The 17,410-nt window shown below is 36.4% G+C and overlaps 1 protein-coding gene across 12 annotated transcripts in view; it reads right to left on the reverse strand.

The window, feature by feature from the left end:
• The window catches only part of ANKS1B (ankyrin repeat and sterile alpha motif domain containing 1B), a 405,586-nt gene that overhangs the window by 183,412 nt on the left and 204,764 nt on the right, over nucleotides 1-17,410 (reverse strand). For 10 of the 12 annotated variants that reach the window (XM_042890340.1, XM_042890339.1, XM_042890338.1 and 7 more), the window contains exon 1: nucleotides 12,908-13,108. In XM_042890340.1, coding sequence (XP_042746274.1) covers nucleotides 12,908-13,108 — 201 coding nt within the window. Of the gene's footprint in view, nucleotides 1-12,907; nucleotides 13,109-17,410 lie in introns of those variants that run through there. The other 2 variants (XM_042890329.1, XM_042890335.1) reach the window with 2 other exon arrangements.

Raw genomic sequence — 17,410 nt, forward strand, 5'->3', positions numbered from 1 at the left:
TCCCTCAGGCAATCTGATTAACTCCTCAGAAACTGTGCTTTCCAACTACAAGTACTTTGAAAAAGGAACTTTCTAAGGTGAGACACAAGCAGTTAGTTAACCACAAGACAGCTCTTAATACACAGATTTTTCCATCCCAGTAGCCTTTCTTGATTTTATATATGTGGATCAACAACATTACATAATTTCTTAACCAGATAATTGAGGAAGTAGATAACTGGTTTTTGAAAACTCACAATCCAAACCAAAGGCCGACCTCAGAAACAACCCTTAGGCATAGTGCACTTTTTAAAGACCAGGCTTCTTATGCAAGTGCTAGCAAGTGTTTTCTTTATTCCATTTTCTCTCAAGTCTTCAGTTGAAGAAGGAAAGAAATTGTTATGTGTCTTGAACAAATACATACATGAAGCAATATTCATATATATACTTAACAGAGTTAGAGAAATCAATCTGTACAAGTAGGAACAGCAGAATTTGCAAAAAGCCTGATACTGCAGAGAAGCAATTGTTTGTATCAGGGTTCTTCCACATACTTCACTCTTGCTGCATGAAGTTATTTTTCTAGCATAAAGATAGAGATGAACTATATCTTCAGGCTACTATACAAAATCCAAACATCAGGTAATAATTTCATGGGCAGAATAGACATAGTTCCAAATTTCAAGAGAGAAGGAAAGTGAAACAAAATAATTTGCATTGTCAATTTCTAATTCCTTTCTGGTAACAAGAGGCATGCCTTGGGAGTTCAGAGATGCTAACAGAGCTATATTATTCATAATACGTTAAAAACTGGATCAAGGCTAAAAACCAACTCAGTCTTTTGCAATCTTTTAATCTTAATGCAGCATGGAACTGCAACATGTAACTATTGTTTTTTTATAAACAACATCTTAAAGTGGGCTTTTTATGTATTTTTAAGGGGATCTGTTTGGAGAGGGCACACCTGAAACAGTGAAAAAGCTGTTAAATAGTGTGGACACTGAAGAACAGAAGCCATCAAGCGTTTAAGAACTTTTAAGAGCTGAAACCAGCTGCAAGATACCTGTTTTGAGTGTGAGCTGTAAGATTACAGTGAGTTAGATGCAGGTCTTTTCCCCTGTCTCCATAGCCACAAACAAGGGATTGTGCACAAAGGGCCACTATTAGCCAGTTCATGGTTGCTAATTTAGGAAATCAAGTGAAACACTGCTTTGGCTTTATACCAGGATGGCCATTTGATAGGTGCTTATCCAACCTACTTTTACTAGTGGTATTTCATTTTTTAATACTTAAAGTGATTTTTAGTACTCACTTGCTAAGTAACCTTATCCCTCCACATCTGCCCCTGTGTAAATACTATAGCTTTTGTATTATAAAACTTGCATATAGAGCTGGTCTTTGGCATCCAAAAATTTCAAATGATCATTATAACAGTCAAAGTATTTACATAGACTTAGAGCAGGTACTGGTGTTCACATCAACAATCCTCTTAAATCATTCAGATTCCAGTAATAAAATGAAGTACTTTATAAGATAATACTAATAAAAGCCTGAATCTTGAGATTTTGGGTCAGTCAGAGGGGTTGGACTTGATGATCTCTGGAGGTCCCTTCCAACCCCTACAATTCTGTGATTCTGTGTGTGATTCAGAGCAGCCAGCTTAGAACAAATACAATGCATTGTTATACAGAAACTTTATCCTGTATGCACAGCAATTGAAGTTTAATGAGACATAGCAAAAGATACAGAATATGATATATTTCAAACCCAATACAATGGCTAACTAAGTGAAAAAAGAAAAAGACCAGAGAGCAGATATGGTTTTCATTGTGTCATTTTGTATTTGTGATGAAGTGCTTAGACCCTGGAAAACATTTGGACAAAATTTTTGGGACTGGCCTTGTGATGCTCTATTTTATGAAAAGCCATGAAAAAAAAAGTGTTTCTAACTGAAGACATTAAGTTTTAACTGCCTAAAACAAGTTATCTTCTATAGTGCTGTTACCCTGTAATCTTTTCTGACTTCTTGTAACTCATTTTTAAACGGTGAATATTACTTCCAAAGCCAAGGTGCATATTTGGATGTAAAAACACTTTAAGACTGATAACACAATTCCAGTGTTCCCAGTGAACAATACTGGCCACGTGTGCATATATGTGTATGAACAGGCAGAACAGACAGGTCTTGTGAAAGGCAGGCAGAACAGTAAGCATGCTGATGGTTTCACGGATGCATTGCTTTTGGCCACCATGAAAATTAAAACTGGTGCTGAAGAGTTGATGCCACAGAACTATATATGGTCATGGGAATGGGAGAAAGAATCATTTTCAACAATGTATGAGAAAATGGAAGATGTCTAAACAGAAGAAAGTTTAGGTAGCCAGGAAATGTAAAGCAATCAGGCAAACTCTCTACCGAAGTGTTGCTTGCATGGCAATTCTGGTACATCATTTTAGAACAGCTTCTAAAAGGTGGCAGTAAATTTACTAGCAAAATTAAATTTGTCTCCTTTGTTGAAATTTTAATTATTTTTAAGGGAAGGAAAGCTTCTCATCTATTTGCTGAGAGGCACAGTACCTTGTAAAATAGATTACCTTTTTACTGGTTTCTCTTAAATAATTTGATTCTCTCCCTAACTGCACAGTTACTTAATTTGGCTTTATTTTCTTCCAACTACATCCCATTGCTACATTCTAATCACCCCATTTTATTCTCACTAGACTCAGCACTGATGCCAGTACCTTTCTGTTACTAATGCCACTATCCATTTCTTTCTTGAATAAGCCATTAGCTGTATGGTGAAAGCTGTATAGGTCAAGAGACTTATATTCAGGATGAATCCTGTGATTTGTATTTTATTTATCTTCTAGAAATTCATTCACTCTCCAGGAGTTCTAAAATGTTGTTACTGAATATCCCAATATTTCCTCATTGGTATCCTAAGTCTCTTAACCAAACATCACCTAACCTAGATGATTCACATATTTTAATTAATGAAGTACTGTCTTATCTTCTTGTAGTATGATCGCTCTCTCTCCTTCTCTCCCCTCTCTCTAATATTTCAGTGCCCTTCATTAGTACTGTGTTTCTCTAATTCTTGTACCTTGTTCCTTATGCTAAGACTAAAATGACTCATAGCAATGGTCATAACTTTGTAAATATTCCTTTTAGCTATAACATATTTAAAATTTTTCCAGAACACATTTTACTCACGTAGTTAATGTGAGGTCATTTTCCATACTATTTTTTCCCTTATTTTACTTAGGTTGTTTAGTAGTTCTTTCATGATGTGTTCTCTCCTTTTCTTATTTTAGATATAGTCTGTTTGATTTTTTTTTTCATCTGCATAAACACCTGAGTTTTTTTTTTCTTAGCAACATGCACTCCTCCTTGATAAAGAATAATGTCTGAGATTCTTATGCTTGAAATTTCCAGTTACCTGTTAGTATCCATTCATCTTTCCCTGAAAACTCCTTTAGCATTGCACAGTGTAATTATCTGTAATCAAGCTCCTCTGTACTACTGTCTCCTTCAAACATCTTTAACTTAGTCGGGGAAGTCTGTCTGTTCTGAGGTTAATTTACCTACTGGTCCAGACTCCATTTATTTGTTTCTTATTGGACAGTACTGTTCTAAAACAATATTATACACAAATGTATATTTTGTTCCATATTTAGTCCCTTTCACTGTGTAATTTCTTTTTGCATTAAGTATTTTCATATAAAACAACTAAGATTAAACTGTAACTTAATTTTACATACAGGCTACTGGTCTTAAGTCTATTATTGTCCTGCATTACAAAGCTTTCCATTATTTGTTGATAAATATATAAATGTAAATAAACTGATTATCCTTTGAATTTTCCTTTTTTTTTTTTTTCCATTGCCGAGTAAAAGTTCCTAGAATGTCTCCTCTCTTAACCTTTAGGCTTTCTGTTACTTTTAATGCTCTTTTTCACATTGCCATCTTTTACCATCTTACATAATTTGTGAAGAATAGCATTATGCATTACATTCTGTACGCAAACATTTATAATTCTTGAAGATATAACGTTTTCCTTATTGTTAACAAGATCAGTTGTAAAGGTTTTGGCCTTAAATAAATGCATACTAAGAACATATTGTCAGAATGGCATCTCTTATTTTATGAGGTAATAAAATAGCATTCTAATTTTATCACATTTAGAATTTTCAGCTGTTTTATCAACCTATCTTTCAGATGAAGTATTTGCTAGTAGTTTCTCATAAAATTCTACTTGGAGCCAACAGAAAATTCCTTGTATTTGTAGTCTCAGAATTTTTTAGGGTTCATCAGTGTTTGCACACTGAGATGAAGGTCCTCCTCTGAACCAGGCAAGATTTTAGCTCAAATACAACATTTAAAACTAACATTTAACATGTTGTTAGAACAGATGGGACTAATTTCAGCCCTTAAGTACTCACAGATATCTATAACGAAATAATTTCACTTTTATTGGTGACTGTACCTGCAATGGCTTTCAATGTCTGGTTGGATAAGTTGGACCCACCCTCTTATTTTAGCATGGGTTTTACTGAGTCCAGTACATTTATATGTACACTGGACAAGCTCTTTTCTCTCAGACGTAGTGAGCTTTTCAAAGAGACACACAGACACTACATGTCACTGTCCTGAATGGAAGAGGTGAGTGAAAGGATTCTCCGTTGTATACACTGGCATCTGGGTGATCTACCAAGTGTACAGGCTGCGTGCCTTGTATGTACGACCTTGTGTAGAATAACATTTAAATACAGATGGCAAAATAGTGTAGAACAATTAGACAAACCCTCATCTAAAAGTTAACTTAGCAAAGTGTAGCAAGAACACAGATGGACCCACCCATATTTTTAAGATACAACTATTGAGACAGGTTTATACAACCTCTGACTCTCAAGGAATCCACCATAACCACGGTATCTTAATAATTGAGTTTGGAGATGGACTCCATAGGACTCAATTTTCCAAACAATAACAATAAAAATTGTCTTTTCTTTCTTCTGTGGAACAGTTATTACTGCCAAATCTTTCATAAAGTCTTTTGTCAAGTGCAGGATCATTCTCCCACCCACAATGCCTGTGATCAATGCCTGTGATTTTTATACACACACCACATATATATTTATATATATGTATAAATATGAAGCTGATCCTTTTAAAAACCCTTTTTTTTGAGGAAAATCAGAAAAAGCACTGCCGCTCCAGATCTTTTATCTATAGAATCATGATGATCATGATATCATATCATATCATATCATAGAATGAAGAATGGTCTGAGGTTCCCTAAAGACAGGAAGATAGTGCGGGATATTTATTTGCATATGTGATATTGATGAATACATGAAAAGGCCCTTCTGCTCCTTGACTAGCTTAAGGAATGCTATAATGGAACCACTAAGTGGAGAATGCAGAATAAGATTATTTGTGAGAGCAGTTGCTTTTGCTGGATGAGAGACATGATCTTCAATTCAGGCATGCACCTGAGCTCAACTTTGCAAGTCTCATTATAGGAATCCCTACTTGGATGAAAAACCTCAAGCTTCTGGTTTGGATGTTCTGAGAGAGGAGAAAAAACTTCAACAAAAATAATTTCTTTCACTTTTTATGGACACTGGGTAGACTCTAGCCCAAACACAGCCATTTAGATTTTTACATCTACAGAACCTCTTAAGGAGACCTAGTTAAAAAATAGAGCATGGAAAGAAATTCTGCTGATCAGATTAATCTACTTTATTTTATTCTAATAATTAGTCAGCCAGTCAGCTAAATTACACTTTATGCTCCCTTAGCTTTGATGGCTAACAAGATGCTTTATCTATTAGGCCACAAATAAGAATCTAGGCATTCGAATGCCTAGATTCAAAATTCATTGCATTGAATCTCCAAATGACTATGGGTTTCCCATAGAACCTGTATCATACATTCCAGGTATACATAAATGTCTTAAACAAGAAATTCCAATATATGGGTGACTGATTCCTAAACATCTACTGATTGCTTCAATAAAACTGAACAGTGCCCCATTACATGTTTGCTTAACAGGTTGGCCTAAGGGAGGAGTTGGACTGCCTCATGAGCTACAGTTGCAAAAGTTTGTCAAGGTGAAGGAGAGGAAGACTTTGAAGGGTGCAGACTAACAAATAGGCACTTGGCTCATGGTAGAAGCCAGGGCCATGCTGGTACTGAGAAAAACTCCACAGCTTCAGTGCAGAGCGCTGTGGATAAAACAAAGCTAGGAGCAAGTCCTGGGGCTTGCAAGTGAGGTCCAGTTAAAGAGATTGAAACTCCTAGCTCCAGGTTTATATTCTAAGATGTAAAGAAAACCACCGATTATTTCAGCACCAGGAGGACTGGCATTCTTTCTGTGATGCTAAAAGCATGACTTTCTCCATATAACTGACTGAGTTTTAAGGCTGCCTTAAACAATTAATCATCCAGGCTAGACTACACATAGACAATGCCGTCTGAATTGTCTAGTGCTTCAAATGATTCATGAGTGGCCTGATCAGGCCCTGTGGTAGCCAATGAGGACCTGGAGAGCTCAGAGCCTGGATGCTGCAAAGGTCATTCTGCTCTCCTAAGCATTTCAGGAGCTGGCTGGCTCCTGAGAGTCACTAAAGTCACTACAGACTAGAACCCTTGTAAGACATTGGCCTCTATTTCATTACCTGCAGCATGGCTAATTTAAGTAAGGTGTTGGCAGACTGACTCACTCTTTCTTCTCATGCCAAAAATCATGAATCTCTGTATCAGGTATTTTTGGACAAAAGCTGCAGTGATCTCAGCAGGTGCAAGACTTGAAGCTAATACACGCAGAGAATTTTGTTCAGGTACATATCTCTCTAAAGAAATGAAATTGCATCTGTCCTTTACACTTGATACAGTTTTAAATCCTCCAAACAGATTAAAGGCAAGAATTACTAGTTGTTCCAGCACAGCAAATCCCAGGAATGAGACCTGAAGATAGACAGCAGATAAACTTCAGCTGACTAATAAACCATCGTATTTAATAAAAAATGAAAGGAAAAGAAACAGAGAAGGGGAGTAAGGGAGAAAGAAAAGTCAAATCTTAGCTCAAAACTAAATTCAGAACAAGCAGCTAAGGGGAATTGAGAAGGTAGCCCATACCTAGCATCACTGTGAACCTGAGTAAGTCTGTAGGTTGATCTGAAAGTAATGCCTCCTATTTATTTTCACAGAAACTACAGCACATACAAAGAGTACAACACTATTCGATAGAGCAAATTCTCAGCTGCAAAACATTCTTTTTCAGCACAGTCACCAACTGTACATTTTCACCAGCAGTAAGCAAGAACCTGCATCCTGCACTCATAAAAATCCGTGCCAGCAGAGGTGACCCAGTGCTTTACAGCTGCTATGACAGAATAATTGCTAGGAAAATACTGCTCATGCAGTCCATCAGCCAGAATAGATGGCAGGTGCTAAATCCAGACTGTACGGTGGGTGTCATAGAACAGTCCAGATATGATTGGTAATGTGCTCCATGGTCTTCAAACTGGTATGGATCATAGCATTATTGCATTGTAAGAGAAAGGTTATCTTCTTCTCTGGCTTGACTCTGGAAGTTTGAGCCTTCAGCTTCATGATGAGCAGTCAGAGTTGATGGTTTGTCCAAGTTCCAGGATTACCCCCTTCCTATCCCAAAAGACAGTTCACATTACTTTACCCACTGAGGGCTGTGTCGAGTTTTTTCTTTGATGAGGAATTCACTCCATGGACTGCTGTTTTGGCTTCAGCTTGTAGTAGCGATACCACATCTTGCCACCAGTAATAATGTGATCCAGGGAACCATCACCTTCAGCCTTGTATTTGTTCAACAGGTCCAAATAAACATGCATATGATGTTCTTTCTGTTCCCATGTGAGCATTTATGGGGCCCACCTGCCATAAACTTCATCATATTCCATCATTGCCACCATCGTTTCCAATGCATTGAAGCCAATATTCATCTCTATACACAATACTCTGGTTGTAATCTGCCAGAGCATAATGAAGATGCTCTTCATTTCATGGTCTGACATCTGTGCATGGCCAACCAGAACATGTATTTTCTTTCATGTCACTGTCTCCACTGAAACACACAACCCACCACCTCACCATGCTCACATCCAGTATTTGGTCTCCATAAATATTCAGCAAATGTCAACAACTGTCAACAGGTGCCATTTTTTCTGCATGGAGGAATTTGATGACACACCTTTGCTTCATACACACTTCCATGTGAGATGCCATTTTGTCAGACTGCCCCCCTCCTGCCATCTGTCACATGGCAACAAATTGTAGCAGAGTATTGGTGGGAAGGTTCAGCCTGTACTGCCACGCGAAAAACATCTGCATCTGCCATTGTGGGCCAGAATAATAAAATAGGATGCATTACTTTTGGAGCCGCCTTGAACTTGTGCAGGTAAGTTCACGGGTGAATAAAAATACTTTATTTATACATATGAATATAAATAGAAAATAATTGAAAGGGTTTGGACTAGATGATTTCCAAAGCTCCCTTCCAATCCCTATGACTCTATGAAAGAAATGCATAAACAACTAAGATACTAAGAAGAAAATCAAGATGTGTATGAGCCGGAAATTCAAGATTCATCTCAGCTACATATGCATCAGTAGCATAGAACCACCTAAGATGCTTTCATCTGCTAATTATGAAGAGCTGGGGTGACTCTGGTCCTCAGTAATATCTTTCCGTTTGGTCTGAAAACTGCTGGATTTCCTTCAGTACCTCAACTGGCATTAGATACCTAAGCAACTCAATGCATCTGTTAAATTTTATAATAGTAGCTCTTTAAGGATTTCGTGCCTCTTATCTCACAGTTTTAAACTCCATCCTGTAGTCACCCTATGCCTTGGTTTCCTAATAGTGAAAAAGATTGAAATCTTAAAAACGTCTAGGCAACGTGTATATCTTCAGGCTATGCAAGTCACTTAAGTACTTGGAGGATTAGAGGTGCATGTGTGTAAATTCACAGCAGCAGTGAAAGTCTACTGTCCAATGCCAATTCACATATTAATCGTTATTAGTGAACAATACTTTGGAATGTCAGAAAAACATAATTTAGTGCTTCATGCTTTATGTTAATTCATTTTGGCTTCCTGGTCACTGTTTCTCTCATACAGTACTTTACAGAACTTTTTAAGAGAGTTTATCTTCATCAAACTGCAATACTAAGCAAGTGATAAAATTTTAGAATATCTTAAATGATTGGAACAACCTATAAATAGATAGTCATATGAAGTCATTAATAAGGACTAGTTTTACTGGGTAGCCATTTGATGAACTGCTTTTATCTCTGTAAATCAAGAGCACTGATGAAGCTCCAAAGTTGTAGAAAGAAGCATGCTAGAGTCCAGTGACCTCGTGTGCTTGAACATTTTCACATGTTAAACATTTTTTTCCTCAGCAGACTAAGTTGAGTAGGCCTGCAAGTCTGTATAGAGGTCTTAACTTGGCCCAAGAGTATCTATGAGTCCTATGCATCAAAATGATGTTTACTGATTCATTAGGTTTCATCACAGTTTATGTCTAGTTTATGTATTACAATATATTACTGATGAGATTGTTTTTGTGTGCTTTAGAATTAGCATAACTGCAAAATAACATTTACACTATGAAAATCACAGTATCATCTGCAACTTCAAATACTGAGTATCTCTGCAAAGCTATGACAAGTTTTTACATTTGAAGGACACTGCAGCCTATTACACAACAAAATGTTGAAGTTAATAATGATTGCATATATATACATATATATATATTCAAGTACGATTCCATTCCTAGAAGCATAAATGAGCTGAAACTTGGGACTGAATCTGCCTCAGGCCTATTAAATGTTATGCAATTGTTATTTCTGCATGACACTAACAGAAGGTAGGAACTGCAACTTGTTATGTGTGCCAGTACTCAGTAAATGGATATAGAGTAGTTAAGGAAAACATAAGTAACATTTTAATACTATGTTACACCATATTTTAAAAACATATATATTGATGAACGTAAGGCAGAACTGTACATACTTTAAGGTTAGTAGCAAGCAGGCTTTTTCTTGCTAGGAAGTCCACATACTGAAGGTAGCACAAACAAATCTTCCTAATTCTAAGTACAGTAAGAACAACATCCTTAATGCCTAAGGGAGCCTAAATATAAGGAGTTAATTTCTGTGATCTAATGAATGATTAACTATGAAATCCTTTTATCTGAAAAAGCAAACCTTTATATTAGAGTGTTAATTTAATTAGTAGAATTTTGCTGTTGAGAGTTGTATGAATGTTATATTTGTTCACAGATTTATGTTATTCCATGGACATTAATTATATTATTGTGATATCCTCTCTCCTGCTCTGAACATCTAGAAAGACCTGTACTACTAAATCATACTTAATAGGAGTGTGATGGTTGTTGCTTAGGCAACAGAATGAATAAATGCAGGTCAGAATGTGCTTCCAGAAAAACGAAAGCAGGAATATGGTACAGAATGAAGAACAAATATGTCTAACTGATTTTTTAGTGCACTGAAGTATTACAGTGAATACACTGAAGTATATTTTGTTTGATGTAAAGCAGATAAAAGCAGGTAACCAACATGAAAAGCTTGATATGATAAGCTTGTAAATTATATGTAAGCCATTTTAATAAAGGTAATCCAGTTCTCTCATGCTAAAGAAGACTACAGTACATTCAAGTTTGGAGAAGTCTGAGTTTTTTCTGTTACACAGGAGTTCTTTCCTCTCTCATTTTCCTACAAACAAGTTTAATTTTCTCATTAAAATTTTGGATAGGATGGAAGATATTTTAACAAACCCTCTCTTGAGTTTTTCAGGACAGTCTTTCATTACATAATGTTCTCGTATTCAAAAGAATAATATAAAAAGAAATCAGTATTTTCTGTTAATTTTATTTTTCATAAAATAAGGGAAATGATCAGTTTCTAATGCAAAAACATAAACTGAAATGTGTTACAGTATAATAAACTGTGAAATCCATAAATTAGTTATTATTAAACTACTGCAATTTTATACTTTTATTTCTAGACAATTTTCCAGATTTTTGTCTAACCACTGTATTTGAGGCTCTAGTCTTCTGTTCACACGTGCATGCTAGCACAACTGTTCTTAGGAGCAGTTGTCTGCTTTATCTGCAATATATATTTAGGAAAATAATAATTTAAAATGATTGGAAAACATCATCTAGAACACACACACAAAGCAAAATAAAAATTAAAAAAAAAACAGGCATAATTTAATCTGCCTAATGCCTGAAAAGTTAGATTTTATTATTAAATATGCTCTCAGATAAAGTTTGCAGATTTACAAAACTGTGCCAATAAGATTCTAAGGAAATGCAAGTCATAAATTCCCAGAGAATGTGGCTGGGGCCCCTCCACAGCCAGGGAATGACTGGAAAGCCCTCCAAGGCAGTTTCTTGAGCTCCCTGGGTGTTCATCATTTACCTGTGGTAGGTGTACCCCTCTGCATTTGTTATGCCGCCTACAGTCTCTTGTGAACAATTTCCTTCTGTAATCTCTTTAAGACTAAATGATCACCTACTTACGTAACTAATGCTACTATACATACATATAAGAATTTGTTGTGATGTTTTCGGAAACTTTGGCTTGAATTTTTTTATTTTTTATTTTTCCCCTCACTCTGCACTCCCTTGCTGCTTTGGTTCCAGGAATATTTAAAGGAAAAGGTGGTAATGATTTTTACTGATGTAAGCAAAAGATGTCAGACATAGAAAAACAGGAAGAAATCTCTACACTATTGTAATGTGGAAGTGACATAAATTGGTGCCTTAATTTTCTGATCAGTAACATGCAGGCATATAATCACACTGGCAAAAGAAATTAAATAGGAAAAAAACAACTCATAAGATGATTTTATAGTGATAATATTCATGTCTCACTGCTGTTTCTCATAAGCCAAGTTTAAGTTATGAAAAGTTAGAACTGTTCTAAGGCATAGCTGGGGACCGGAAATATTTTAAGGAAGGGGTGATTAGTAACATTTTAAAATCTGATTTTTTATGAGAACTGTGATTGGGAATTTTTGCAGGAGATACAAGTAATGGGAATAATGGGAAGCTGGTATAAATGTGATTATATAACAGTTTGGTAAGTAAGCTTCTCTCTTTACAGTCAATATTTATTTCAGCTGAAAGTTTTTCTGGCAGGTCTGTGTTACTTACTACCTCATGTTAATACTGTAAATTCTGAAGCAGATAAAATTTATTTCATTCACTTGTTCCTGAAATATACTCATGTTAAAACAGGAAAATGGAACTATTAAACAGAAGGCATTACTTTTCCACACAGGGCATAAGTTTCAACAAGTGAATCCCACAGCATGATCATCTAAGATGCAAAAACACTTAACGAAGACATCTAGAATCGATTGCAAAGAGAGAGCACTTTATTAAATAGTGTTCTGCCTATAAAATACCTCACATTGCAAGAATGGCATTGCACGCTACTTAATTATTGTGAAGATGATGTTAATGTTTAAATAAAAATAGTAATATGTGGTATTGCAAATAGGAGTGTTTACAGCTTTAAATATTGTGAAATTGTCTCCTGCAGTGGATTAAAAGAACTGTGCATTTTTCTTTTTTAAGAAAGACAGGGGAGAAGGCAGACAGGGGAGAAAAAGACCCTTAATATGCAGTTTTCTTTTACCATATTTCTCGCTAGAGCATTTTGCAATGTGTATAATTCAGAAGTTTATTATAGGACAGTCTTTATATTCATTCAGCTAGACACAGAAAAGTGAAACACTACACAAATCTTAGTGCAATGCAGGATAGCTTTAAGGTTTTAATGACCACAGACAGACAAAAAAAAGGCAGCTACAGTGTATATACACAGCTATGCACAGAAGATTTCTTACCATAAATTGCACATTGTCAAATCCATTAGCCAGCAAGTGGTTTTCATACTGAGGTAGCCCAATATTTTCCAACCATTGTCCCACTGTCTGGACAGGGCATCGGGGTCCTGTAGGAGGGTGAAGAGGGAGGCGTTTAAGCAACGAATAACCGTCCACTGGATAATAGCGGTAGTCCTGGGCTGAGAGGTGGCATTGCCACATCGTGTTCCTGGGAAAGTTGGTATCAAAGGAGCCCGCCAGCTTGACAGATTAATGTTTTCAGCAAGCAGAAAAGTCAGAAGTAAAACATAGTTTACAGGGCAGTATATACCGTAAGATCTGATCCTAGCTCTACATTTCTTGGTTATTAATCTTTACTACAGACCAGTACGTCATACAGAAGGAAAAAAAAAAAAAAAAAAAAGCATATCAAGCTGTCAGCTAAGCAGCTCTCCGTTATATGTGATTGTTGGAATACTCCACAATGAGCAATGCACTGCCAGCAGCAAGAATTCTTTTTATCAAGTACTCCTACACTCATCAGTATGCAGCTCCATGCTTCTTGCTCCCCCTCGCTCGCTCCCCTTCATTACCCAGCCTAGGCTACACCTCGCATTTTCAATAATAGCCATCAGATAAGGCAGATTTTTTTTTGTCTGCAAGCTGTAAGCCTGCTGCTGCTGCTTCCTCCTACACACCCATCCAAGCGTCAATCTTGAATGATGAGAGCAGTCAAAACAAATGCAGAAAATAGCAAGATTCAAAAGCAACCCAGAGCTCTTAAATCTGAATAGAATCTTTATACCACTTACGCTTTACATATCTGTTTGTTGTAGGTTTTTACGTTTCACAAGACATTAGGAAAGACAATACATAAACCACAGCCTATGGCATGAGTTACTGTGCATTCCTTTTTCTCTTTTTAATGCAACGTAGGCAGTGGTCTGCATTTCTGATTATATAAAAGCAAAACCCTTTAACGAATCAATAATGAATACATCTCACAGTTTCTCTCCTGTGGTACAGCAAAAGACATAAACTGCACAACAGTTTTAGTCCGAGTAATTAAATTATCTGCATGATTTCTTCAACCGTAAAATACTATAAGACAGAAGAAAACCTTTATGACAACAGAAAATGATTCAACTTGAAAAGGTCACCCTTCAAATGAATAATTAAAAAAATGTTTTTACTAAATAAAATTTTAAGTTTATATCCTTTTTTTATAAAAACATGAAAGATAGCAAACAGACATACAAGACAGATGATTTCTAGTAAGGTTGTAGATGTTGCATCTTTTATCAACTACAGCTGGAAAAAAAATTAAATAGGAAATGGTAAATTTAAAAGCAAATTTTGCTCAAGAAATTAAATACTTCAAGAAAGATCTTCCATCAATGTTTAATTTTTGAGGTGGTTTCTCAAATGGAAACATTTTATGCTTTTCTTCTCAGAGGAATATTTACTAAACTTTTCCTTTTCATAACATGCTCAAAGGTTATAGGGCTCAACCCAAAAAAGCAGAAAATGGATATATTCAGGATACAATTCTAAAAACTCCAACAGAACTTTGCTTATTGAACACATTAATACTTTTCTTTGTTTTTCTTGTCCACTGTGAATCTCAAGTGATGATCAGCACAAGGTGGAATTTAATTCCAAGCACAGGGAAATTCAGATTCCTGTTGGAATCATAGAATGGAATCTTAGAATGGCCTGGGTTGAAAAGGAGCATAATGATCATCTAGTTTCAAACCCCTGCCACAGGCAGGGTTGCTAACCACTAGACCAAGTGGCACAGAGCCACATCCAACCTCTTAAGAGTATCATTTGAAATTTATCATATCTTGGGATAAAATTGTTTGAGAAAAATCCAAACTTACATTCCAACCAACACGTTATGATACACATTGTAATTGAAAATGACATGCACAAGCTTCCCAAGCAATACCAGAATGTACTCCAAACTGAGACAGATATTTAAAATTAAACATATTCTAAGAGTTTGTACAGCAACCTGAATAGTCCTTGAACAAAAATCAGATAACCTTTCACTGTCTGATCTTGCTGCTTGGATTTGTAGAACATCTCACACAGATTTCAGAATAACTTTAGCTCAGCCCCAGAAGATTTTCCATTAGGTTAGAAAGGAACTAAGAACAGGTCTGTTGCACGAGCTGACGCTACTCCAGGTCTTTCTACTGCTTTGAAACACTAATCTGTGAAGTATGGAAGTTTCACCGGGCCTCTCACTGGGCTTACCAGGAGGTGGTCAACCTGTAATTGCTTTTGTGAGTCTTCTCAGTAATTTAATATCAACAGCATATGAATATATGCAATATAGAGCACATTTCTTTGCTAAGTACAGTTTGCACAAATATCTACGTGTACTTCAATCACATTAATAGATTATCCAGTTTTTCCTAGAGAAAGTAGATATTCCAAAATGATGGGAATCTAAGTCTCATGGAGATGGAAACTGATTTCTTTACACTCCTGTAAATCTTCCCTATTTTGTAAAGTTTTCCTACTAAATATCTTATTTTTATATAAATATATCCATGTATCAATATAAATACCTTTGTACCTACAGCATAATCCATTTAGGGCTGTGCCTGGTCAATAGCAAAGCAGTAAGGAGGAGGATAGACTATGTTGAATTGAAATATAGCGGGCAAGAAAATTTGAAAAGCTGGGCAAGCTCTTCAGATAAGAAACTGGAAACAGAATTATGTGAAGCACAGTGAGAATTAAGACCATGCTGAATTCTTCTTAGTTGAACGATAAATGATGAATTCCTTTGAAAAGGATTCCTAAAGTTGTTATGTCCATTTCCTCCAACAAAAAGAAAAATGATTATGGGAAGAGATCTAGTAAAGCGTAATCTCACTCATTCAAAGGATTATGTGTGATTGACTTCTGTATTTCCTGTTAATTCACAGACACAGATGTCTCTCTACCCGCTGTTCTCCATAAACAAAAATGTTCTGCCCATAGTAATGCATAACCAATAATCAATACACCAGTTTCACCGTCAAACTGCTTCTTCCTTACCTTACTATAAACAGCATGGAAGTTATGCTGCCAGCGACTACATGAAAAGTGCTTGGCTTAATGCCTAGCAACAGTGTAGGCAAAATTCCACTTCAGAGTGGCTCCCCAGACACATTTCATGTAGCTACTGGTGCTGTGTTTAACAGTCTCCCCGACTCGAGCACTGGGTGCCTGTAGCAGTGTTGGTCTCACTGTGCGCTCTCCTGCTCTGTCCCTTGCCAGTAATAACTACTTGTCTGAGCCCATCAGCGCAACATAAGGTTGCTCAGCATGGGGAAAGAAGATAAACATGGCCAGCCCAGCTTACAGCTTTGTCTTCATCCGTGACTATCATCTCAATGGTAGAGAATCCCAGTATTATAAAGACAACTTTCTCTCTTTTTTGCACCAAGAAGTAGTAACATAGAAGGCAAAGAGCAGAGGCAGGAATTAGGATCATGTCTGCTGTTACATGAACTTGCAGCTCATTTGATCTCCTTTACCAGTCAAAGAGACTTACTGCAAGGGGGCTGGTTGGACAAGTTTTCTGAGCTTCTGCAAATGGATCCTGGAGCTTCTGCTTTGAGACCAGAAGGCTCTCTCTTTATTTTGCTCAAGTTTATGATTCAGTGCCAGCCTCATGTGCATGCGCTACAGCAGGCAATGCCTACTCTGCCTATGCCTAAAGCTGGTCCTGATACTGAAAAACATGGTGTGGACCTGTAAGATATGGTCTCATCTGCAATACCTTTAAATATCGCTGTGCTTTTCTGTGATTTCAAAAAACACAAATGCCATGATAATTTTTCTGTGAGACCACAACCAAAACTGATGCATTCTTTCCTGCATGGAAGAATTAAAGTGGAAGTCTCTTACAGGGATAGAAATACTTTGTTCTTTTTTCTCCAAGGCAATAGAAGCACATTCAAGCGATGTCTGCAAGAAAGATGCCATCTGGTATGCTATACAACAATTTCTACAAGATGTCTTTTTCCCAATGAGACTCAGAATATCCTTGTTGTGGTGGAATTGGCTTAATCTGTGATATCAGTGTGCACTGATGTAAGGCAGATTTGCTCTAAATACTAAGGAATTTATGGTCCCCTCTCTTCTACTTTTTCTACTATTAGCACCGCGGATTTTTCTTTCTTTCTTTCTTTTTATTGAAGAAAATAAAGAAATACAGGGACTGTCATGATTTACTTGTAGAGAAGGTGCTGCCACAGTTAACATTATAAAATCTATTTTCTTACATAAGTTGGTACCTGTTGAACATTACTAAACAGTTCTGGTGTTACAGAATCAAAGACAGGAGAATTTCAGTAGCTACCTGACCAGGACATTTCAGAGAGATTATCACAATGTGAAAAGATGAATCTTTCAGTTGACAAGCAATATAGCAGGTCAGGAGAATTAGATACTATATACCATGAATTGTTGTTTTGTGAATAAAAGCTTTCTGCCTCACATAACAACATGGAATATAATTTT

Source organism: Lagopus leucura, unplaced genomic scaffold (assembly GCF_019238085.1).
Source record: "Lagopus leucura isolate 7727_CA_CO unplaced genomic scaffold, USGS_WTPT01 Super-Scaffold_100159, whole genome shotgun sequence".
NCBI lineage: Eukaryota > Metazoa > Chordata > Aves > Galliformes > Phasianidae > Lagopus > Lagopus leucura.